The following is a 26759-nucleotide window of genomic DNA, read 5'->3' as shown; positions in this document are numbered from 1 at the left end:
GGAAGGTCGGGCAGCTTCAGTTCTTGCACAAGCAGTTTTGTGTACGTTTTATATTTCAGATCTCCGATCAGCCCGAGTTGTTGCGAATGGCGCCGAATTGGCTCTCCACGATCTTCGTGTACACCCTCAACTGTGACGGCTATATTTTTTTGTATTCGGTCGAATATTATCCAATAATCAATGCAGAGTCTCAAGATGCTGTTGCGAATAGTACGCTCAGTAGTTCGATTATATTGATAGCTTTGCCGCTGCTGACAGTTATGGCCTTTCATTTTCGCTTTAGATTCGCCGCGTGCTTTTGTACAAGAACAAACTTTTAAAAATCTTCTAAATTTAATAGTTAGTATTCAAATATCATAAATGGGGGAGAGCGTAATCATGCATATTCTATATATTTTTTTTTAAATACATACATACATACATATGTATATTGTATATATTTTGCATTTTTGTATGGGCAAACAATTGATGAAAGAATGATAAAAACGAGTGCTTTCAAAAACTGCTTATTGCCCCTGCCCATGCGAGTAAATAGATATGCATTTACATAAACACAAATACATACATATGTATGTATGTATACATTCTGTATTGCTGTAATATCGCGGGAGCATTGTCCGATAGCCGCACATGGCGCACTTCGAGCCTCCATACCACGCAGACCACATTGTTTGATTTTAGAGGCTTGCATGAGTCAAGGCTTACAAAGGCAATAACAACAATAAAAAATATAATGCAAACAAAAAAGCCTACTAACACAGCTTTGTGGTGGCTGCCTACCTCTAATTATGGCATTCCTCTTTCCATTTCAGTTTCATGTTGTTGCCCTTCCCGATTCCCGAATAAAGTGGAGAGAGAGTTAGCAAGAGCCAAACTAGAGTGCTCTACATATTTGACATAGCAACAGTTGTTAGTAAGCATTGAGGCGTTGATTCCCCCATTTCTACCAACTGAAAATGCACGCAGACTCATTCCAAATGACTTTACACAGACACTGCGAATCCAATGCAGTTGAAGGGCACCCTCGTCCCCATTTAAAAACAATTTCCTCGTAGTTTTGTCTGATTTTGTATATACATATATGAACATACATACATATGTACAGTTGTACCTGCATATGATCGTCGGTGCGATATGCTTATGGCTATTCTATCAGCCATGCTTCGGCTGGAAGTCTCGGTTTCCCATTGTGACTTTGGTTTTATTTAATTATAATATGTTAAAGGAAAAATTATATACATATGTACATAATGTGTGTACACTGTTACTTTACACTACTTCACAACTAGTGTGACTGGTCCGTTTTTGTTCTCTTCTATAATAGCTACTGGTACATATGTATTTTATGTTTGCGTCCATCAAAAGTCTATTGTCAGATTTTGGTTAAGAATGGACTAGTTTCATATTAGTTGAAAACATATACATTCGAAACATGTATCATAACTGTTTACTTCAAATTATATACTCAGAAATTCTATCAGTATGGTTTTAGTTGATGTCTTTAGGTGTATTCAATTCAACACAAGAAAAATCGTAATTATGGGTGCATTTCATACAAGAATTATAAGTACATAGGTATAAAAAAATCTGAGAACGTCCTCGCCTAACAATTTGCATCAAACAGGGGCTGTTTTACTAGTTCTTTCCGGCTTGTTGACTTAAACGTTGAGAAGAACTTAGCGCACTAATAAGTAAACAAAATTATGAGCATCGCAATTTGAATGACAGCCAAATGTTTTAGTGGTCCGATATGAAAAATTAGTTTGGAGATTATAACGATGCCTTGCACAATAAAAAAATCAACGGCTTGGTTTGGTTTGTGTGACGGTGGAATCATCGCTCTATATTTCTTCAAAAATATTGCCGGTGAGAACATAACCGTCAATGACGACTATTATTACGCAATGATAACCGAATATTTGGTGCATGTAATTGAAGATCGTACTCTCGGCGACATTTGGTGAGCACATAATTTCATGGTCGATTGGCCACCAAGATCGTGTGATATTACACCGTTAGACTTTTTCCTGTGGGGGGAAAGTCAATCCAGACAATTCCGCTTCGATTTAGACTTCGGAGCAAAACATCACGTGTTTCATCGATAATTGGACTCAACGGATGGACCATCTAAGACGTAGCCGCGGCCAAATTAGTGGAGATAATTTTCAAAAATAAATACCAAAGATTTTTCTTTCGAATGATAATGAACATTTTCCGTTAAATTTCAAGTTTCTGTACTTTTTCTTTAAAAAAGTAGGGAACCTTTTACACATACATATTGCATCCGTAGTTTCTTTGAAGCCCTGTTCATGGCATAAATACTGATTCGAGGACACTCTTTCTATTGCTCTCTTTTAAAGAACCAATTTCTCAATAATTTATATACCTACTATATACAAGGAAATAATATACAAGTATACTATATACATACATATGCATGAATGTACATATATAAATGTCCAAACATAACATTCTTTTAATATCCACACACCCCTTTTGTGGATCAGATATTAAACTATTTGTGTGTAAATATGGCGTAAATAAACACAAAAATTAAAATATATTGATAAGTACTCACGTGTATACATATTTACTTATATATGTATATAGTGGGTGTGCGTATACGAAATCCAGTAAAACACGTGCAATCTCAGTGGGTCATGTGAGGTTTTGTGTGGTAATTTTTTTAGCCAATAATTCCTGGAAATCTCTTCAAAACATACTATAAACAGGAGATTTAATTATAAAAATAACAGAAAAAAATGCGGAAAATCACTTGTTAGCTTCTTCAGTCGGAGCTCTCGTAGACAACAAATGCGAGTCCCTTAATAAAAACAACAAAAATACATGTGTGCATACATACAGACACAACCACGACGCACTCCAATATAATTCCAATCAGATATGCACATTAGGCGGACATTTGACAAACATATACTTACTCGGACCGATGCACCTTCTCACTGCTATGCTCAAAAACCCAGCAGTAAATTGCACTATCTCCTAAAGACCAATGACTTCAAATAACCCTTTTCACCACAGTAATTAATTACAAGTTCATGGAGACCATTCAATGACACAATTTCTTTAAATTATCGAAGCTCCAAATTTTTGTCGCAATAATTCGCTTGCTGTACGCGCTGTGTGGCAGGTAACCCCGTCTTGTTAGGACCAGATGTTGTCAAGATCAACTTCTTCCGATTATGATCATAAAAAGTTCGTTATCATAGCACTATACCGTTCTCCTTTGATAGTAATAGTGTCACCAGTTTTATTTCGAAAGAAGTACGGACCGATGATTCCACCAGACCAAAACATACACCAAACTGTCAAATTAGGTAAATGTACTGGTTGTTTATGAATAATTTGTGAATTATCTTCGTACCAGATATGACAGTTTGGATTATTTACCGCACCACTCAGATGAAAGTGAGCCTTATCGAAGAATATGATTTTCTTAAAAAAAATCGTTGTCGTTTTCAAGTTGTTCCAAGACAAGAACCACAAATCAACGACTTTGACGGTGGTCAAATGGCTTCAGTTCTTGAGTGAGAACAATTTTATATAGATGCAAGTTAAATTACTTTCTCAAAATCCGCCAGGTTGTGTAAATGCATTTATTCAAAAAGGAAGAAGTCGCACGGTGCCATATCAGGTGAATATGGGGAGCGGTTAATGGTTAAAATGTGAGTTTTCGTCAAATAATCTTCCTTCGAATGTTGGATTCTGAGCAATTTTTGGTCGTCAGTCAATTTGTGCGGAACAAAAAGTGCACACTCCTTTCGTAAACTTAAATGTTCGGTCGAAGTGCAATAAATTGATGTTTTGGAGATGTTCAATTCCATTTCCATGAATTTCAATGAATAAGATTTTTCGGTAAAGTCTGGAACTCATTCTTCAAAAAACGCCTTACCATTCTTTTGGAGCAAAATATTTAGTAAATAATATAACCTAAAAAATATAAACCTTTTCGGCCAATTTAATGGCCTTGAAATCAAATCATAGATAATTTGTAATGTGAATAGAAGGCCTTACAAGAAGAACATTGGTTTTTATAATAAAAATCAATTTTAATAATAAAAGCTTTTAATAAATAATAAAAGCTTTAAATATAAGTCACGATATATGTACGTATCTATAATTCACTATGTATTAACATAGAAATATCACTTCATTTTACAGTTCGGTTTCGTACTAAAGGTCAACTGTTCCAAAATTTGGCGCTAAACTCAGCGAACGTACAATTGTAGGGTTATTTGATCGCACAAGAAATTAGAGATATTGAAATAACTGATAAGCCAAATCGCCCAGAGAATGGTAATATATGTGGAGAAATAAGTATTTGCATTCCCTACAAATAAAGAGAAGAGAGCATCATTGCTCAACCACTCACTCTTTCAAGTCTTTCTCTCTGTTTTAACTCAATTTTTACAACTCACTCAATTGTTGACACCCTCTTAGTTTGTGTATTCATGTTATCGCATTGAAGACTTCAGCGTTAAGCCTCTAATTTATCTGTATGTATGTACCATAATGCTTTTGTTATTCGGCTATTGTGGCTCATTAAAATTCAAAACGTGAGCTCTTTGTGGAGTTATCCTGATAACAGGTGCCACGTATAATAAAATCTAATGAGATTTTATGGTAAATGCGGAAACCATTGGGTGAATTGCTTTCTTTTTTATTATTTATTCTGGAATGTTTGTGATATATAGCTTTTAGAGAAATTTACATCTAGCGTGAGTAGTTTGAACAAGTTGCCTATTGTCGTGTAATAAAAAAAGTATCATCATTGTGTGAAACCGAGTCAAAATGTATGCTTTAATTCTAGTATTCCAAGATAGGGTCAAATCTTAACCTTTTTCCATTGTCCATATCACAGACTCAGAAAAGCAAGAAAAATTCAAAAATCGAATATACAACAGAAACGGATTCCATTTAAAAATCCAAAAAAGTTTGTCAGATGGTCGGGCATGTCAATGTCGTTATCTTTTTATAATTTGCTCGCTTTTTCATACGAGTGTGTAATTATTTTAAATAATACTTATAATAATAAGTCTCAACAATGGCTAATTTGCTTCGAAACGAAAGCATATCTCAGACTAATCTCTCATGATCCGCAAAACGACAATTTCATATTTTTTATACATTTTCAATACCAAAACTTTAAGGCGGAATTTTTAATTGAATTTGAATAAATATTATAGCTTTGAAACAAACAGTACGTTTTTATTCAATGATTGAGTTTCAAATTCTTACCTGTGGGTAAATGTGCCTTAAGCGTTGCCTTAATGTAGAGCAAATGGTGGGTAGCGCCACCAGTTGTTGAACATTTGCCTAATATAACCCTCTCGTTTCCAGTCGAAATATCATCGATCGAGGCCTAATCAATTGTTGAAATTGTGACACTTAGCCACACAAAGTTCCTGCTTACTCTTGCTAGAAGAGACTGTAGGAATATGATTGGAATACTTATTGGTCAAAGTTTGGTGGTGGCACACGTCCACAGAATGAGGCTGACAGATCGAGAAGACTGCAGGAAATGTCAATGGGACATCTCTTTTGCACTTCTGCCACATTGGCAAGACTACGCTGCAAGTATCTGGAGTCCCCACGTTATGATATACTCGGAGAGATATCGATAGTGAGGTCACAGAGTCTGTTGAAATTCGCGTCAATCGTAGGCATCCTAAGGGATGACTACTCCTCATGATCCTAGAAACTGAACTCCATGTGGTGTCGCAAAAGATGAAAAGTAATTTATTCGTGTATCATTGGCCAACCAGACTAACCTATTCTAACCTTTGATATTTTAACATTTCAAAACGAATCAACACTTTCTTCAGTACAAACCAAATGAAGCAAGCGGAAGATCAAAAATACACAAAGTTCCTGCTCACTATTGATAGAAAAGACTGTAGGCACATTAGAAGACCCAGACCCAGACAAAAAATGTGATTACTTGGTAAACACTTAAATTAAAGTCGTTTAGCAAAAATAATTTTCAGTTGACCCAGACCCAGACAAAAAATGTGATTACTTGGTAAACACTTAAATTAAAGTCGTTTAGCAAAAATAATTTTCAGTTCGGTTAAGATATGAATATTTAAATTTGAAGCGTTCTACTTGTATACTGCTTATTTGTGTATGTATGTATATACCAAGCGAGAATAATATACGATTTGAAAATTTCGACATTGACAAAGTGAAAGCCCGTCTTTCTTATATCTTTATGGTGGTGCTATTAAATAGTTATATGTATGTATATTCTTGAATTATAGGAATGTCTAGCTGGTTAGATGTATCTTTATGAGCGCTATCAAACCGTAATTATAGATTTCGCCTTTTAGTAACAACTCGTAAATAAGAACAGATTTGTTATACTCATCTCCAGCTGAGTTGAGCTTCGGTTACGCACACGATCACATTCATTTTACTTCATTCATGCATTCATTGTCTGCTTTAGTGTTTTTCAAGGCAGTTGCCTTGTTTACAATATATGCACATACTATATATGCGCGTATAACAGCTCCTGCCATTGTGGCTATCACGTTTTTTGTGTTTTATTGCCTTTTTCCACTGTTTACTTGTTTTGTGCGCGCACGTACGACACGTTCCCACATCGCCGACTGATTATTTCAGGCATAGCTCGGCGTTTACGCCGCGTTTATGAGCAAAACGTCAATGCACTGGCTGGAGGGTACACACATCCCTCTAACTACATATGTATGTGTGTTTGCGAAATGGATATAAAAGATGCGAGCGCCTGCGCACGCCGGGATACACGCCGCATTTGTCGATTCGTGCCTTTTAACTGCATTGACTTTGTGACGTACGAGCAGCCATAAGGCTACCAACAAACATTCCTACAAATGTACTGATATAGTATGCATTAATATTATTATATGTATGAGTATACTGTATATATTTATGTATGTATAACTACCAATTTGTAGACAGTCAACGGCTTTAGCGAAGTTTTATTAATTGCCGCCTGCTATGGCTTGAAAATCACGAAACAACGGCGAGCAGACAGTTTGACGAGCCGCACAGCACATTTATTGTGATGAAATAAATAGGCTTAAACTGTTGCCATATAAATACTTTTTCGACATAAGAGAATTTGTATATATTGGGCTTTTTCGATGTCCAAACTATAAAAAATAAATAAACTTTTGAGTAAAATTTAGATATACATGATACACGGGTTCTTCGGCTCAAAAAAAAAAAAAAAAAAAAAAAAAATTATTAATTAATTAAAAATTAGTTCGTAGATAGGTGTAATCGGGCCTATTCTATTCTACTACCTCGGTTTAAGTTTGTATTACCTTTCTCTTTATGTGCCGAAAAAAGTTATTCAGTTTAATCTGCCCATTTGTCCGAACCAACTATATCGGCCCACTAAAACATATGTATATCAACGGTTCGACAAATGAGCAGTTTAAGCTTTATATACTGCCATAGAAACTGATTTGTTTTACAAGATGTCTTCACGAAATTTTACACAAATTATTGCCCACGAAAATGCTACAATCTCCGAATATACGTTTTATTCAGATCCGACCACTATAGCGTATATGTATGTCATACAAACTGACCTACCATGATAAATGATAAATTGAAGATTCTGAAACCTCGTTTGGTATCAAAGCTCAGGCTCGAAGAGGTCCTTCCCGATCCTGACGGAGCTTTGCTTAACGTCAGTTTACACCACCGTATTAGTTCTTAGTGGATACCAAATTCAGACATAGCGTCTTAAACCAGCTCTTTTTCGTGCTGTGCAAAGCAGCTTTAAAATCGACGAAGAGGTGAGGTGCGTCGATAATTTTTTACGTGTCTTTTCCAAGATTTGGCGCGTGATGAATACCTGGTCAGATGTTGATTTTCCAGGCCTAAAGCCACTCTCATAAAGAGCCAATCAATTTGTTGACGGTGGGCTTTAATCTTTCACACAGTACGCTCGATGAATCCTGATATGCGATGTTGTGAAGACTTATCCCACGGTAGTTGGCGTAAATTGGGTGGTCTCCCTTTTTGTTAATCGGACAGACAACACACTTAAATTTCATTCATCCCACGATTCTACAAAAAAGCTGATGTATGCTCCTTATTACTGCTTCGCCACCGTATTTTATTAGCTCGGCCGGCCACTCTTCGGCACCCGCCGCTTTGGTGTGCTTCAGACCACTAATTGTTATTTGAATTTTTTCATATTCGGGCAATGGAAAGTCCGCTCCATAGTCATCAATTGGGGAATCGAGTTCACCATCTTTGGGTGCTATGCTTTCACTGCCATTCAGTAGGCTGGAGAAGTGTTTCAACCATAATTTTAGTATGTTCTTCTGGGAGTTCGAACAAGAGTATGGCTTCGAACTTGAAGCATACATACTTACGCGTATTTTCTTTTACATCTAACATTTATGCACTAAGCGGCAACACTGGCTTTAAAAGCCTGTGGCTTTTATTTTCTCACAGCGCACAGCTACGAAAACGAACTTGAAAGGGTTAAAATCAAATCTTTGTAGGGAAAGCCATAAAGAACAAAGCCGTAAGCCGATGAAAACCAGTTAATGCAACGGTCGGAAAATTATTTGTTCATAATGCTTCGCGCAGACGCCCTCTGAATTATAAATGGTTTTTTGTTTCACTGTGGGACCTCTAATTCTAATTCGAATATTTTCCACTATCAGCGGCTTCTTTATAACTAAGTGCTTTCTTCTTATAAATTTATAGCCTCTTTTTGCTTCAGTGTGTTGTGTTTCTAATTGCTCCACCTGTTACATGAAAAATTATTAGATTACTTAATTCGCTAAGCAACTGAGTTTTACTTTAAACACACGTAATTTGTGTGAAGCATTCTTTAACATACATTAAATGCTTCTTTATTTCCTTTTATGCCATTTCAGTTCCCAATCAAATGAACGTCAATTTCTCAAAGATTTCATTAGCGGCGCACCGGGTTCGTCTGGCGCTCGTTTGGCTGCTTGGCTGCAACCGGAATCACGTCTCGATCCAAATAAGTAAGTTGAATTGTTTATCACGTAGTTTCTTGTTATTGCATTTTTATTTCTGATTTCTTTATTATGAAATTTTTCATTTCATTTCATTCCGATTCCAATTAGATGTGAATTAAATACAATAACCGAACCGCTACGTTATGGCTGGCCAACCCAAATCACTGTGACCATTCGCGATCAATATGGCGATGCTGTGCTGGTGCCGGAATTGAAGGTGAGTCTGCATTTTATTTTACTTTATATTACATACATAAATTAATTAGGAGAATATCACATCTAAGACTTTTTTCAAATCAAATTCAGAAAAATTTTTTTTCATGCAAATAGCTCGGCATGGAATGGAAATGCAAAGCAAAATTAATACGCATTAAGCAACGCTAATGCGCATTGAAATTTTATGGTGGCAGACGGCAAACTTCTGCATTTAGACAGCTGATTGTGACATTTATTTAAAAATTTAAAGGTGAAATAAAAATTAATAATATAAATTATTAATAGAAATTTTGGTATTTTTGGAAAATCAACATAAATTTAACGAAAAAATTCGTTTCTTATTAACTACGTTAAAAGATTATAGAGTGAGATTAAAAGCAATAATTGATTGTAATGCAAAAAATGTGCGAAAAAGTTAAGAGTATTGGACATATAATAGCAAACTGTGCGTTGTTTATTTTCTGCCATCTAAAAATGTTAAAATTTGTTTTTGTTAATATACTTACACATAATTTAATTAGCAATATAAAACTGCCCACCTGAAATGCTGTAAACGCAAATGAGGCGGCAGACTTCAAACGACATATGTCAAAAAAGTTTCGAGGTTCCCTACTTTTTTGAACAGGAACTTCAAATTTAATGGGGAATGCTTATTGTCATTTGAAAGAAAATTCTTTGACATTTATTTTTTGAAGATTATCTCTTTCAAATGTTGGCCGCGGCTACGTCTCATATGGTCCGTCCGTTGAGTCCAATTTTCGATGATTCGTTCGTTCATTTCGACTAGTAGCCCGTGAGGTTTTGCCCCAAAGCCTGAATTAAAGCGGGATTGTCGCCGTAGACTTTACTCTTTATATATCCTCACAGGAAAACATCTAACGGTGTGATATCACACGATGTTGGTGGCTAATCGATCGGCCCAAAACGTGAAATTTTCTGCTTATCGTGTTCTCTCCATAAATCCATTGATGTAGTATGCGATTTGTGGGAACTGACGCTGTCTTGATGAAAGCAAATGTCATCGATATCACGAGCTTCAATTTCAGGTATGAAATAGTCATTGACGATTACGTTCTCACCGGCATTATTTTTGAAGTAATTTGGGCCGATGATTTCACCGGCCCACAAACCACACCAAACCGTTATTTTTTCTGAATGTAGTTCTTGATTCTCTCATACCCATTGAGCCGTTCAACAAATTTGGTTCGAATCGGATGGAGCTTTTCAAGAGCTCATAGAGCGAAGCAATGTCTCTCTTTCTACAAGCTGTGTTTTGTATGCGCAAATGCGCCAAGTCGTTCCATACGTCAGTCGGCGTTACTGCGAACGGCACTAAATCTCTTCTCCACGGTCTTTGTGTCCACTCTCGCTACGGCTGCTATATTTTCATCACTGCATGCTGGCTTGTAGCCATATTGATACACATTTTTGTGATGAATTCTTTTCCTATTCAACATAGTTTCCTTCGAATGTGAGTATAGCGACCCCAAAATCTTTCGATACCATTTTTGTAGTACGATTTGTCATTTGATTCAAAATAGGCTTAATTTTGACGATCACCTCTTTATTCGACGGAAATTTCTTCCCAGCGAGCGTTGTATTGAGATCTGAAACCAGGAAATAGTCGCTGGGGGCCAGATCAGGAGTATACAGTGCATGTGAATGCAATACGAAAACGAATTCATGGATTTTCTCCCTCAATTTATCTGACTTCTGACACGATGCGTTATCTTGGTGAAACTGCACTTTTTGTTATTCAAATGCGATTAGTTTTGTTTGGAGCGGGGTCTTCGTGTACAGTTAGTCGGATGACCACCGATGGCACTTCGGAGTAAAATGATGCAACGATTGTCCATTGTCATACATCGATACAAAACACGGGTTTGTTACACTTGAACATCTTCAAGCACTGCTTCGAATCATTAACTCGGCGATGGTTTCGACTAAAAGTGAGATCAGGCGGCACCGACTTTGCACAGAGCTTTCCCATTTCCAAAATATTCGCGAGTGCTGTACACAATCAGTGATTTAGATTTTATTACTTTTGTAGGCTTTTTGATGTTTTCGTCGGTAACAACCTCCTTTCCGCGTTCACTGCATTTACTGTCTTCGTTGCTCGTTCCTGGGGCAGTGTCCGGAAACATGTTATCAAGCCAAGTTTTTGCTATAACTGCATTTTTTCCTTTAAAAGTATATTTTATCAATTTTTCACAATAACGAGTTTCTTCACTCGAGCTGATATACATAATTCATAAGCTAATGATCCGACGGCTGCTAAAATTTTATAGAGGAGCCCTTTTTTCTTTAACTAGATTTAATTCTAGTAGTTTCATTGATTTAATTCTACTAGCGCCATCTAAGAGTCAGCCGGAGACTTCTTAATCATATCATTTTATATATACTTCAAAATTTTTGCGTATCGAAAAATCGAATATTAACAAAATGGCAAATAGATGCTGTGTGAGAGTGACTTCTAAACAGTTTTCATTTAACTTTTAAGGAATAGTGTTAGCACCCATCCCACCAATCTAAGGTTGAACTATTCCCAAATGCCCAGTCGACGTAATCGCAACCGATCCAAACTTAAATTCTGGGTTTTAATTTGGCAGCATTTTAAACTAGAATGGCCTTCACGAACTCACATTAGATACTATATTCTTCCAAGTCATCTATGATCTGAGGGGTGCCAAATATCGGACGAGGTAATAATTTCTGAATCTGCTGATACTAAGCCTTCGACGAAATGTTTAATATTAGGTTGTCAAAAAAGTCTTGCGGTGTTTTCGCTAGTTGGTTCTGAGAGCGCGTATTTCTAGTTTTATTCGTCGCATCGGGTCATGCTGTACCTTTTTGAAAGCTCATTTCACGCGCTAACACGTGTTTGATTGATTGTCGTTCCTTTTAAGTCGTTCGTGAGTATAGCGTCACAAACATGGAGCAAAATAAAGAGAAAATACGGCATATTTTACAGTACTACTACGATAAAGACAAAAATGCATCTCAAGCCGCCAATAAAATCTGTGCAGTTTATGGACCCGATACAGTTTCCATTTCCACCGCACAACGTTTTCGTTCTGGTGTAGAGGTGGTCGAAGATGCGCCACGCTCCGGAAGGCCTGTCGTCGAAAATTGCGATAAAATCGCTGAATTGGTCGAAAGAGACCGGCATAGTAGCAGCCGTAGCATCGGCCAAGAGCTGGGCATGAGTCATCAAAAAAAATTTTATGAACAATTGAAAATTCAATAAAAATAACGCAAAAATACCGCAAGACTTTTTTGACAATCTAATATATTATCGCTAAATGGCTTCTCGCTTTTTGGCGTAAAATACATATATAAATACATAATTCGTCCTTCGATATTCGTTTTATTACCATCTAAGTCAATTTCAATCTGATTTATCTATATATATCGGTTTCGGTAATCTATAGATTCAAGATGTTCAAGTGAATGGCATTCAGCATTTGAGCTTAGTTCCAATGCTGCCGATTTTGTCTCTAGACCGTCAAGGGCATAGGAGTTATTTTATCGCTGATGATAAAGTTATATCGTCGTTGCTAGCCATTCGTAATGAAAAGATTCCACTTTAAGGTGAGCAAGAAGCTTGGGAGGAATGACTTATATTTTCGCATACGTCATTTTCCCATTTTAGGTGTTGTTTAAGGGGCCCTCTTAATATAAGAGAAAACATTTGGCTATTTAAAAGATCCATCTAGAGTAATACATTTGTTTGAAACTGTCCTCGAGTATATTTAAATGGTTAAGTACGTTTTTTTATCATCCAAGGAAAACCTGCCGCAACAATGAACACTTCAAGTGAACTATAATGTTTAATTATATTTTTCTCTCATAGGTGGAAATCAAAGCCATTCCTACCGGCGCTTCTGGCAATGGCAACATCAAAATGCGACGCGGCTCTTATACGGACAACACCTCATACGGCGGTGTGCCACCGCCACCTCGTCTGAATTATGAGCCAACAATTAAAGAGAAAATGTGTTTCAAAGCCATAACATTCATGAAACCCTACGGCAATTACTCTTTTGAAGAGTTGCGCTTCAGCAGTCCCATACAGACACGCATCACCGAGACGCTCTACGCGCAAGACTTGGAAGATGGCACATTCAGCGTACACTGGACGCCAAATTCAGTCGGAAGTTATTGCCTCACAGTCAATATTGATGGCATACTTTTGGAAGAAGTTTATCGTGTGGAGGTGAAAGAAGGCGGTTTACCACCACCCTCACACAAACAAGCATTGAAGAAACCACAACCGCCTAACAAGTTGCGTAAATTTTTCACCAAAAACACAGCGGGTTTACGCATACGCTCACATCCCACACTGCAGTCCGAGCAGGTGGGCATTATCAAGTTGAATGGCGTTATTTCATTCATTGATGAAATTGAGAATGATGACGGTGTATGGTTGCGGCTCTCGACCGAGTCGATACGGCAACATTGTACAATGGGTTGGTATCCGACTGAAGCGTGGTGTTTGCAGTATAATCAGCATTTCGGGCGGACTCTACTACATCCAATAGATGAGGTTGGTAGTACGTCGAGTGGAGCGGCAACTACGACTACAATTACAACCACCACTACCGGCACCAGTACCACCGATGCGTCAGCTGGTGTTGGCACTGCCATGCTAGTTGGTAGTGGTGGTGGTAGTGGTAAGTCAGCTTCTAAGCCACGACATAAAATTTTGCTGGATAATGTTGAATCACCCGTTTCACCCGTACCAATTGAATCGCCATCCAAAACGAAATCCGCGTCACCAAACAAGAAGATCTTTGACTTCTCGCAAGATCGTTTCACGCCGCCAAAGTCGTCTGAACTTTCACATACCTCCACAAATCCATTTCTATTCCCTAGCGTGACAAAGTCAGAATCGGAAGATAGCGAAATACAAAAGGTTTTCGATATGCAATCTTCAACGCAGACTAACAGCACCTCATCGTCGCAGCAACAACAGCAAGCCGATCTACTGTCTTTGCATTCATTACAAAATACCAGTCCATCACAAATCGGTTCGGCTATTGCTGGCGTGGTCGGTGGTGGCGCTATAAAACTACAAGCTCTACAGAAATGGTTTAAGGGTGACACTTTGGATGGTCCAGGCTCTGCCGCTGCTGGTGGACCACCCTCGCCGGCCAAGGAGCATCAACGTAAGCGCTCAGACGTAACCGAAGTAATGTCTACGGTTTCTGTGCGTGAGTTAGTTCGCGTAATGGGTGGACAACAAGATATGCGCTGCAATGGCAACAGTGCACACGTGCAAGGCAGTGTACCACGAAGCTCCAGTCCTGTACAAATACCAGCAACGGCCAAAAGCTCTACTGAGTCAACGAGCGTTAGCATAAAATCTACTGAAGCTTCGGAAACTTCTGGGCTCTTTAGCTCGCTTACACAAGATTCAAGCTCAAAGGAGTTAGAACATGCACCATTATCTGCTGCGGCCACATTTGATATATCAACAATACGTATGACGAGCTTCACACCATCACAGACCGCCGCTTTACTTTCCACACCAAAACATTCGCCACGCAAATTGATATCTAGTCTCCGACGTACCACATCACCTTCTAGTCGTGGTGTTGATGCCGCTGTGGCGCTTAAGGAGCCCGATTTGACACAACTCGAAGATGATATGAGCATGTTACAGATTACAACAACCACCACTGGGGGTGGCGTAACTACACAGGATCAAATTTTATTTGGCGAAATGAAGACAGCGAGCACTACTGCCAGCACAGACGACTCGAGCCCACCAGTCTGGCCGCCACCACTTAATCAGGCTGGGGCTTCCACGACGTTGCCAAAATCATCGCCCAGTAAACGTAGTATTATTGGGCCCATCAAACGCGCAATGCCGCCATCGCTAGCCGAAAGTATACGTGCTGTGTTCGCGGCTTTCCTCTGGCATGAGGGACTCGTGCACGATGCTATGGCATGCGCTAGTTTTCTCAAATTCCATCCAACACTTCCCAAAGAAGGCGCCACAGTTGTGACACGTCGTGACTCTAAAGACAGTCGTCTCCAGCTGTCAAGAGAGCAAAAAGCGCAACAGCGGCACTCTGTTGAGGTGGCAAATGCTGGCACCTATCTGAATATCAGACCCTCCACGCTGGAGACGCTTACGAAGAGCGGCAATTCTTCGCTGAATAATCGTAAGCATCGCAAAAATTTGACAGCTAGTTCAGGTGCGGGTGGCGGTGAAGATTCGGAGGGTGGTGAAAAGCAAAAGTTACACACGTTGCCCGAAGTGGTGACTGTGTTGCCGCCAGCGCTGCGTTGTCTTGTCTATCTGTGGGAGCAGGTGTGCACCAATTGTGTGCAACTGATGCAATCAAATATAATGGATCGCGAGAAAAACGGTGGCGTTGCGGGTGTCGGTGTCGGTGCCAGCGCTGCGGTTGGTGGAAATGGTACGCCCACACGTGAGCCAAACGCGGATGTGAAAGAAAAGCAAGAGTCTAACGAGCGTGATGTGGCGAAGAAAATGCGACGGAGGAAGAAGGACGATGGCACATATTGTGAGATTTGCGAGGTATTTCTACCAATACCCGTAACATATCACATGCGCATCGTACATCCCGGTTGTGGCAAATCGGCCAAGGGCAAAGGTTACAATTCGGTTGGCATTTTCTGTGAGGGTTGGGCCGGGAATTGCGGTGAAGGTGGCAAGGGTGCGTCCAGTTGGTTCTTGATGTGCGACGAATGCCGTGAGAAATACATGACTGCAAGTAAGAATGTCAACAACGTGAATAATGCACCGGGTGTGGTACTTACCTGTAAGTATGCCTCAAAATGGCACCTTAAGTTCTCTGTTCAATACATTGTAATCTTTTTGCAGCAAACGAACTAAATTTATTCGGCGTAAAGACAACATCACTGATCGCCAACTCCGAGATTTATACAACAATGCGTGAAAACGCCACATTCTTGCTTGAGCTATCCTCAAGCGCTTCTACTTTAAACGCTCCGTGCAGTAGCAATACCGCTGCTGGCTCAAATCCACTCAATATGATTTCGTCAAGCAAACGATCACCTCAACAAATGCCCGTCGTAGTCGAGCATCAGCACTTTAACATGTCCGATTTGAACAAGCCGAGCACAAGTCGTGGCGATTCGGCGCGTAATAGTCGTATTGGCTTGCTAATGAGCGGAAAATTTGGCAGTAAGAGGCATATGAATATAATACATACATATATCGTTCTTGTCTAGTGTGGGTATGGCTTAAAAGGGGCTTATACATACATGTATGTCTACAAAAGTAGACCGATAGAGACAGAAAACAACACCATTTTTTTCCGTTCATTTGACTTTTCTCTTTAGTAAGGTTTGCCATTTCATCATGGAAAGATATATACGAAAAGGTTCCAGTGCCAGTGAGACAATGAAGTTTCGGTAGTGTCCAGAATATTGCTGCCGCTAGCGCATCAATTGAGGAAGATCCAAATCAGTCTCGATTGATGGATTTTGTATGAATATCGAAAGTGAAATTGCAGCAGTATCGGCCGATTTATGCTTAAAAACTGTCGAAAGTTGGGTTCAGCGTCTGGACTTCTGCAAGCGTGCCCGTGGTGGCATACATAATGTATATCCCAAATTGTTTTTTTTTTGTTTAAAATATCTTTTGTAGCGCTCTTATTGAAACTCCGTTACCATATTTTCGAGTTTTAGTGGCATTAATCGGAAACTATTCGACTAGAATTATACATCTAGTCTGCTATATATCATATGTATGTGTAGATATGATTTTTTTGATAACATCTTCATCCACATTAATGATATTCTTCGAGAATATGATTCTTTTGGTACTGTTTTGTAGATTCTACTTGATCCACCCTTGAATGGGGAAGATTACCACGAAAGCTCTGGCTGGCTTAGTGTCTTTTTAAATTTTATCCGATTCCGGTCTGTTGAATTTGAATGGATAGTTCCGCCTTTTGTTTAAATCAATTTTAAAGAACTCATGTTGGAATCTTCCAACTGCGTCATAATCCACACCAAAATTTCGGATGTTAGTTTTTAATAGGTTCCATAAAATGTTCTTTTATGGATATATGGCCTGCCGCCTAAAAGTTATGTGGTCAACATTATATAATATAAGTTTTTTTACTTCACAGGTTCAACACCGTACCGCAAAAGCTTTGCGGGTAGCTCTGTCTCTCCGGAGCATATTTGGCTGGCGCCAGAAACATTTGCATGCTTAGAATCACTCGGTGTGGTGAATAACGAAGATTTGCCGTACGAGATGTTCGGCTTGAATGCCACGGAAAATGGATTTGATCGGGTAAGTGTGATGATATTTCTCAAAATTTTCCTATAATATATGATATATTTTTTAAAATTCAACTCTACCAGCCACTTTCGGAAATGTCTTACGAATCGTGCGATCCAAATAATTACGAAATAATGACGGCATCAATGAGCGCACAGCAAGGCGGCGGTGGTGGCTCAAATACCGGAACGCTCTCGAAATTCCACCGCAGTTTCTCGATGGGTCAAGGTTGGGCCTTGGCTCAACAGCAGGGCACATTCCAATTGAAAAATGTCGCTGCGAATGCGGACGAAGCACAACAGACCAAAGTCGTTTTCAGACGACGCAATAACTCCACCAGCGAAAGCGATGGTGCTTTACTCATTTGCTATCCTTCGGAGAATTTGCGTCGCCTGGTGCCGGAGAGCATATTGAACAGCAGTATTGTACACCCAGCTGTGCAGCGATTGGCTAACACCGATGGCGGCATGAGTGGTGCAAAAACGCACTCGCATTCCGTCGACCAACCGGAGCGTAATGACAATGAGGAGAAATTGAAGACAGCGGAAATAGGCGGTGTTAAAACGAAGGAATGTGAGTACTCGAGTGGCAGTGCCTTGCTGAGGGCGAACGCTATGCGTGACAAAGATACATCAAACACGCTCCTCGAAATGGAGCTAGCCTCACAGGTGAATGCGCTGCTGCAACGTCCTGCTATGGCATTCATTACACAAAAACATGATCTGGAGAAGCTGCGCTACGCTATGAAGCGCAGTCTACGCATAGCCGCCTGTCGCATATACTCGTTACAAGCGATTAATTGGTTATTGCGCTCGGTGACGCAAAGCATCTGCCTACACGATCTCATGTGGTGGTTCGTCAGTTCGCTAACTATTTCCGCTGTCGATATGATTGATGGCAAGTATGAGGATGTGGAGCCCGCTTTAGAACACCCTGTGACTTACACGCAGATCAGCGGTCGTTTCTCACATTTAATCACACAAAGCTTGCATGTATTTCTGCAGTCTGTTGCCGATCTTACGCTCTACTTGCCGCTCGGTTCACCCTTGCAACGCATCGCCATACAATGCTTTGGCATACGATTTCGCCAAACCGATCATCAATTCCTACACAATTCTCATGTGTTCGGCAATATTTCTAAGATACTTTCCAAATCCGATGAGCAAGATGATGTTATGGCTGTGTCGAGCATGGGCATGGCGGGTGCGACAGCCGTTGAGGGTGGTTTCGGTGTTGGCAATTCTGCGGGCATGCATGATGTGGAGCATAATTTCCAGAGTGTTGGAGGTGCGGTGGTAGTTGTTGCGGGTGGTGCACCTGCGGGTGCTAAAATTGTTTGCTATTCCGACTTGAATGGCATGTTTGAGGTTACAGTGTCATCACGTCAGGCCATGGCCGAATCGCTGACGGACAACTCGACTGAGACTTTTTGGGAAAGTGACGAGGAGGATCGCAATAAATGCAAGATCATTGAGATCTCGATGACTAAGCTAACATACACGTGTAAGGTGGTTTTGGTGCACATCGACAACAGTCGGGACATACAGGTGAGTCAAAAAAAGTTTAACTGTGCTATTTTTGGAAATCCTGTCTTCCATTGTTATTATTATTTTTGTTAAATTTTTTATGATGTGAAATAGTGACGAATAATTTGACATTTCTTACCGCTTTACCTTATTTAACGTACGAAATTTTTGGAAAGTTCACGATCTACTATTTTACGTAGCTAACAGCAGAATTATGCCGACTAAGTAGTCTTTGACCAGATAAAAAATCCGGGTCCATTCCGGTTACGTAGACCCTACCACGACTTATTTCGGAACAGTTGCCATGGTTCTTTGTTGCTATTTTTTTGAACAAACCTGCCGAATCCGTCCTATTATTCGTCATTATTTAGTACTGTGACTGTTTTTATTATATAAGGTTGTCAAATGTCATCCTTCCACTTTTTTGCTCTTAATTCAATGCTTTATAAAAGTGTTACAGTAATCGGATTTAATTCAAATATGCGCCGTTTCGTTCGATAATCTGTTTTCATCTAGACGGAAATTCATAATACCCCCCTTGTGGAGCCCCCCCTTCTTATTTGCGAAGAACTCGGACAGCCACTTTTCACAAGCTTCTTTTGAGTTCAACTTTTCACCAACAAGGACCATCACCATGAACAGGAGCAGATGGTAATCAGATGGCGCTATGTTCGCGCTGTATGGTGGATGCGATAAAACCTCCCATCCGAGCTCCCGTAGCTTCTGACGAGTCATCAACGAAGTGTGTGGAACACTGGTCTATCGCCTGCTTCAAGCGGTCCAGTTGTCCGCAGTCACCTCATAATGTATGATTCCTTTCCAATCCTATCAAACACACAGCAAAACCTTCCTTTCCGTCGATACCGGCTCCGCCACTGTTTGGGACAATTCCCACTATTGACGAATTTGAACGGACATTTGTGTTTGCTGCTCGGAAATATCCTTCGTACTGAGAGCTTTTCTAATATCTATATATTCTGCAAGATTTCTCTTACTCACATTTAATCCGAGTCTGAAAATATTATACGAGACCGCGACGTCTGTAATACGTATTCTCCCTTAGGTAGAGTCTTTCGATTAATACTCATGTTCGATTCTCTGTAAAAGTTCATTGGCCCAAAAGAAAAAGAAATATTTTTGCAGTTTTTTAAAGTTTTTTATCATGATGCATATTACCTAATTGCTCTTTTAGAACAAAGTGCTGAATGTGGTCTTTTATGCCGGACAATCGTTGGGCGATACGAATCTTATCAAATCCGTTGATGTTGATTCAAAAGCTTGCGCCTGGATATCCGCCAAAATTACCAATGAGTCTTACACTCACTTCCGCTTGGAGTTTCACGGTCCGGAGAATACATTACGTGTGCGACAAATCAAATTGCTCGGTCTACCGAGCATCATGAGCGGATTCGACGAGCATTTCCATGAGCACTTTGGTGGAGCGCATTCTGCGGCTGCGAGCGGTAATGCTGGTAGCACGCTCAAATCAAATTTGAAGCTGACAAATGCCCTACGCATACAACAGCAGATCTGTGAGTCTGAAACATTGCGTGTCTTCCGACTAATAACAGGTGGGTGCAAATTAAAATGCTTTAAATAAATTAATTAAACATGCTTTAAATTTAAAACGCGCTTTCTCTCTCTCTGCAGGTCAAGTATTTGGTAAATTGATCAGCAACGTCGCAAGCGATGCCGGCCATCAATCCATACTCGGCATGGATTCCAGTGGCGCTTCTATGCTCGCCGATTCCCTGGATCTACGCGAACATATGGTTGGTATACTTTTCTCGCGTAGCAAGCTCTCACACCTGCAGAAGCAAGTGATTGTGCATATTGTGCATGCGATCAAAAAGGAAGCGCATCGTGCCAAAGAAGATTGGGAGATTGTGAACTTGGCGAATTGTTTCAAAGACGCACATGCTAACACCACGTCCGCCACCTCGACAGGTGATCCAAAAAGTGAGTCCAGCTCGGAGCGCTATCGTGCGCCCGACACTTATTGCTTCGAAATGCTTAGCATGGTGTTGGCGCTCTCGGGCAGTGTCGTCGGTCGCTCATATCTCTCACATCAGTACGGACTGCTGAAGGATCTTCTAACGCTGCTCCATACAGGCAGTGATCGCGTTCAACGGCAGGTGACAGCGCTGCTACGACGCATACTACCTGAAATTTCGCCAGAGAGCTTCGCGGAGCTGATGGGTGTGCAGCGCTTACCGCCAGCCGATTATAATATTGCACATCAAAGCGCGGCCGACTTCGATATGAATCGCTTGGGTTTGTTGGACATATTTTTGGCTGTCATCGCTAAGGCGCTACAGTTACAAGTCAAAGTCAAGTCAACCTCAAGCAAACCGAGTCTGGAGAAGACACCCTCCTTCGTGCGTCTCTGCAGTTCGCTGGATTTGTCTGTGCACTTGTTGAAGCAAACGCAGAAAGCAAAAGCGGACGCCGAGTGTGAGAAAAGCGCCAGCGATGGTGATGCCATTGAATTTTCGGCAAAAACGCATCCATTCCGTTTCGATCAACAGGTGGAGAGTGGCGAATATGAGCTGGGCCGTTCGACACTGAAAGCGAGTAAGAAGGAGCATAAGAAAAATCTCAATCAGCGTTGGTTTTTAAATGGCGTCATATCTACCAAGCAGGCAGAAAGTATTATTAGCCTCGTGCGCGATTTAGCCAGCGTAAGTGTTGCTAACTTTTTTTTTACTAATTGCAGGCTTTATTAAGAATGAACATTTTTCTATCTTTTCGCACAGGGTAAATTAAGCGAGAAATGGTCTCAGATCACCAAAGCCGCCATTGCGGAGTCTGTATTGAATTTAACGCGTTTGGATGAGATCTTCCGCAACCCGGAACATTGCGTCAAAACCGCCACCATGTGGTTGGCGCTCGCCAGCCTCTGTGTGCTCGATCGCGATCATGTGGAGAAATTGTCGTCCGGCCAGTGGTCTAAGGTATCCGATACACGTCCCATGTGCACCAATCACGATGATGGCGAGACTGCTGCCATAATCCAGTGCGAGACTTGTGGTTCGCTGTGTGGCGATTGTGATCGATTTTTGCATTTAAATCGCAAAACTCGGATGCATAAGCGGACGGTAAGTGTAAGAGTGAAATAGCTGGTAGATATTATGGAAAAGCCGTTATTTTTTCTCACACAAGTAAAGAGTGTTGTATAAATTAACTGTTTATGAGGCTAGTGAGACATCAGTTGCAGGCAATTCGCTTGAGTGGTATATAAGGAATGTAGATCATATTACATATTTACTCGGAACCTGTTCGATGCATTCATAGGTTTCAGTCTATGTGGACTTTTTATACCCTGAACAAGGTATGTCAATGCTAACGCTGTGATATCAAACGATCTTGGTGACCAATCGACTGACTCACAACTTGAAATGATCTGCTCACCAAAGTGTTCTCTCAATAAATCCGTTATAACGGTCGCCATTTACGGTTACGCTCTCACCGGCATTATGTTTGTTCGAAGTAGACCGATGATTCCATCGACCCCCAAACCACACCAAACCGATTTCTAGTTTTGCTTGGTATCTTCTTCCTCGTCTACATCGTCGACAAGCTCACGCGGACTCGTTATCACAAATATATAAAACCAAATGGTTTTACATTTGATATTTCTCGGTTGGAATATATTACTAGTGGATTCCACCATTCCCAAGATAGTCGAGTTGCCGGAACGGATCCGGATTTTACCCCGTCAAGTAGTGTCAACTTTACTTTCCGTCAAGAGTGTTTGATGCCGCTACAATTACAATATTCTATCACTTAGACTTAGACACCGCTTACGGTTATAGCCGAGTTAACAACAATTGAGGATTCCAAGCGAATTCAGGTCCATCTCCATATAGTGTTTCCAACGGAGTGGTGGGGTTGCTCTTCTTTCCCCGGCAGATACAGCGTTGAATACTTTCAGAGCTGGAGTGTTCGTCAATTCGGGCGACATGATCATGACGAGCATAGCCGCTGTCTTTTAATTCGCTGAACTATGTCAACGTCGTCGTGTATCTCGTACAGCTCATTGTTCCGTCGATTGTGGTTTTTCGGCGTTGTCAATTCGCAAAGGACCATAAATATTCCGGAGAACCTTTCTATCGCAAAATAGTATCGCCGACTCTTCAGATGTTGTCATCGTCCATGCTTCTGCACCATACAGCAAGGTGGGGATGATGAGTGGCTTGTAGAGTTTGGTCTTTGTTCGTCGAGAGAAGACTTCACTTCTCAATTGCCTACTGAGTCCAAAGTAGCACCTGCTGGCAAGGGTTATTCTGCGTATAATTTCGAGGCCGACATTATTGTTGGTGTTAATGCTGGTTCCAAGATGGACGAAATTATCTACGACATCGAAGTTATGACTGTCAACAGTGACGTGGAAGCCTAGCGCATGTCAATAATTCTAAAAAAAAAAGAAATCAATATTTCCTTATCCATCTTTAATCCCACTTCAACATTTGTGGAACGATATATTTGCTTGGAATTCATTAAGGACTTCCAGGACACATTAACATTTGCTTAATCATTGCATATAATACTCATGAATTCTATAATATCTTAGGTTGACTGCGATATATCGTCTTAAATCAATGTAGTGACTATCGAAGAATTTGGTCTATAACTTATTAACGTCTAAATGTCTGTAAATATTGCTTTTTAACGACAAATTTAATCTAATCAGGTTTGCAAGGAGGAAGAAGAAGCCATACGCGTCGAACTGCATGAGTCGTGCGGACGCACTAAACTCTTCTGGCTACTCGCCTTAGCCGACTCAAAGACGCTGAAGGCAATGGTGGAATTCCGCGATGGCAGTCACACAATCATATCCGGACCACAAGAGGCGGTTGGTCGTTGCCGTTTCTGTGGCATTACCGGCAATTCGGGACTGCTGGAGATCGGCAATGTGTGTGCCGATGCGCAATGTCAAGAGCATGCGGCCAATTCGTGTATGAAGGTGAAGTCGTGCGATCATCCGTGCGGCGGTGTGACCAATGAGAAGAAATGCTTGCCCTGCTTGCAGCATGTGTGTCACGCGCGCGAAAATAAGATCGCCGAAGAGCAGCATGAGCCGAAATTGACGCAGGATGCAGACGACATGTGCATGATATGCTTTGTGGAGGCGCTGTCGTGTGCACCATCCATACAGGTGAATGTGAAGCTGAGCGCAAATATTAATTTATTTTCTTAATTAACCGTTTTTATACTTTGTAGCTCGAGTGCGGTCATGTTTTCCACTATCATTGCTGCAAAGCTGTCATTGAGAAACGTTGGAGCGGTCCTCGCATCACCTTTGGCTTCTCTTTGTGTCCCATTTGCAAAGCAGACATACAACACGCACTGCTCGTCGAGATTCTGGAACCGATTAACGCGCTCAAGCAGGACGTCAAGCGCAAAGCGTTGATGCGGTGAGTTTTGGAATCCCAAATGTTACTTAATCCAGTTTTATTTTCTTAAAATGGGTCTACTTTGCAGTTTGAAATACGAGGGCGTCGTCAAGGATACCGACTCCAAGGATGTCACCAACTTGGCCATGGATCGCTATGCCTACTATGTGTGCTACAAGTGCCAGAAGGCCTATTATGGCGGCGAAGCACGGTGTGACGCCGAAATCGGCGAGAAATTCGATCCGCAAGAGTTGGTCTGCGGCGGCTGTTCGGACGTGGCGCGTGCGCAAATGTGCCCCAAGCATGGCACTGACTTTCTCGAATATAAATGTCGTTACTGCTGCTCGGTGGCGGTGTTTTTCTGCTTCGGCACCACACACTTCTGCGACACCTGCCACGATGATTTCCAGCGACTCACGAACATACCGAAGAATAAACTGCCACAATGTCCGGCCGGCCCGAAGGCCAAGCAACTGTTGGGCGACGAGTGTCCCTTGCACGTCATACATCCACCAACGGGTGAGGAGTTCGCGCTGGGGTGCGGTGTGTGTCGTAACGCGCAAACGTTTTAGCATGATGCGGCGTTGCAGCGTCGCCAAATGGAGGCGGGCTTAATGCCGCTCGAGGAGTGGATCGAGGTGGAAATGTTGGATTTGGACAATGAACGCAGCTTTGAGGTGGTGCTGCGCGACGCCGACGAACACGAGGGCAATCGGAACGAATAGAAGCTAAAGAAATATGTGTAGCTGTAGGCGTTTTTTTGCTAGTTCTCACACGAAAAGTATTTTTATTTGATCTCATAATTCGATTTTTATTACAAATTTACAAATTTATAGCAATGCATGTGTACTCTTAAACTCACACATCCACACATACATACATACTTATATGATTGTGATCGTAGAGAATCGCGTATATGTAGATTCCCGTTGCGCCTAGAATACTCAACATTTTCAAGGCATGTGCAACATTTGCAATATTTAATGTGCTAAAATTAACACTAAGTTACACTTATATAAACACTAAAACATAACTATTTAATATATGTCAACATGTAGTCGTATTTATAGACACGAACGTGTAGCGAATCGTCAATGGCGCATGTGCTAATATTGTGTAGACGAAATTTCAAAATAAAAATTTGCATTAATATTTATGTACACTAAATAAATATATAAACATTTGCACAAAAAAATGTTTCAAATAAATTGTTTTAATTAAAGTAGATGGTATTGTCACATCATACACAGACTTTAATAAATTTTTTGTTTTTCATTTTTGACGAAATTTCCGTCGAACATTTCGCCTTAACTACAAACAATTTTCTGTTGAAAATTCCACTTTATCAAAAAATACCATAAAAAAATCTTATTTTTGCTAATTTGCCGTAAATTTCTCATTAATTGCAGTTTTCTCATAAAAATCATAAGCAATTGAAAAAATCTCAAAAAAGTCTTAAAAGTTCCAGCAATAAAAGTCATACCCACCACTACCCTAGTAGTGTGGCGGTGCGCGTTGCTGGCATTTTTACAAAAGTTAAATCGTCGGAATTGCAACAGGCGCCCAGCACGGCACAGCAGGTGGCTGCTGCGTTTTGCGCACACACATATAGAGCAGCAAGCAGTGCGTGCAGCGAAGCCGTAGCATACTTTCAGGAAAACGGATGACACCAAACTGCTATGGCGACCTAATTCACACACGCAGCCGTACTGTACGCATATAAAACTTTTCGAAACTTTTATGCAATGTATTTAATCTATACATCTTTTATTTATTGTATATTATATATAATCCTCAATCTCTGTATGAAGGCATTCTTAAAATAAGTTGTGAAAAAAATTTTTCCAGCAAAGAAGAGTAAAGAGTATATGCGGTGTATTAATATCGATAAACTTTGTTATTTTTCATGCTTACTACAAGCTCGGTGTGTTTTAGTAAATCCACATACACCTAGCTTAGCTTAGTGCGCAGCGTTTAGCGAATATATTGCAGCTCCGTATTTGTTTAGATAATTTTACTTAATGAATATTGTATTGTAGTGTAATAAGTTGCAACATCCGGTGCCTGAAAGTATGCTACACTGTAGCTGAGAGTAAGTAGTGTTGGTAAGATAGTGTAGCTTAACCAGTAGCCACTTGCTGCGCATGTTTGGTTTCTGGGCGCCTAGCGCATTGGGGCAAAATTGGATAGAAGCGGCGCATCGCCGCTCTACTAGGGCGTTTCGATTTTTATACTCGGTTGGCGTTGTTTTTGCTTTTTATTGCTAATTTCTGATGTTTTCCGACTTTTTAAAATATTTTTAATATTAAATCCAATATTT

General features: G+C 40.5%; 1 protein-coding gene across 2 annotated transcripts in view; it reads left to right on the top strand.

Annotated features, from left to right (window-relative positions):
- LOC108973702 (E3 ubiquitin-protein ligase highwire) overlaps positions 1–25594 on the top strand; it is a 148698-nt gene extending 123104 nt beyond the window's left edge. Inside the window, exons 21-32 of one of the 2 annotated variants that reach the window (XM_018941126.1) lie at positions 8907–9020; positions 9123–9231; positions 13084–16024; positions 16087–16410; positions 17363–17529; positions 17601–19064; positions 20236–20614; positions 20694–21724; positions 21800–22141; positions 23737–24201; positions 24267–24460; positions 24528–25594. In XM_018941126.1, coding sequence (XP_018796671.1) covers positions 8907–9020; positions 9123–9231; positions 13084–16024; positions 16087–16410; positions 17363–17529; positions 17601–19064; positions 20236–20614; positions 20694–21724; positions 21800–22141; positions 23737–24201; positions 24267–24460; positions 24528–25011 — 8014 coding nt within the window. In that variant the 3' untranslated portion in view covers positions 25012–25594. The remainder of the gene's footprint in view (positions 1–8906; positions 9021–9122; positions 9232–13083; positions 16025–16086; positions 16411–17362; positions 17530–17600; positions 19065–20235; positions 20615–20693; positions 21725–21799; positions 22142–23736; positions 24202–24266; positions 24461–24527) is intronic. The other variant, XM_018941127.1, reaches the window with a different exon arrangement.
- The last annotated feature ends 1165 nt before the right edge of the window (positions 25595–26759 follow it).

Source organism: Bactrocera latifrons, unplaced genomic scaffold (genome assembly GCF_001853355.1).
Source record: "Bactrocera latifrons isolate USDA-ARS-PBARC rearing strain unplaced genomic scaffold, ASM185335v1 scaffold_5, whole genome shotgun sequence".
Taxonomy (NCBI): domain Eukaryota; kingdom Metazoa; phylum Arthropoda; class Insecta; order Diptera; family Tephritidae; genus Bactrocera; species Bactrocera latifrons.
Note: the sequence above shows the minus strand (reverse complement) of the source record. Positions and strands in the feature narration are given on the sequence as shown.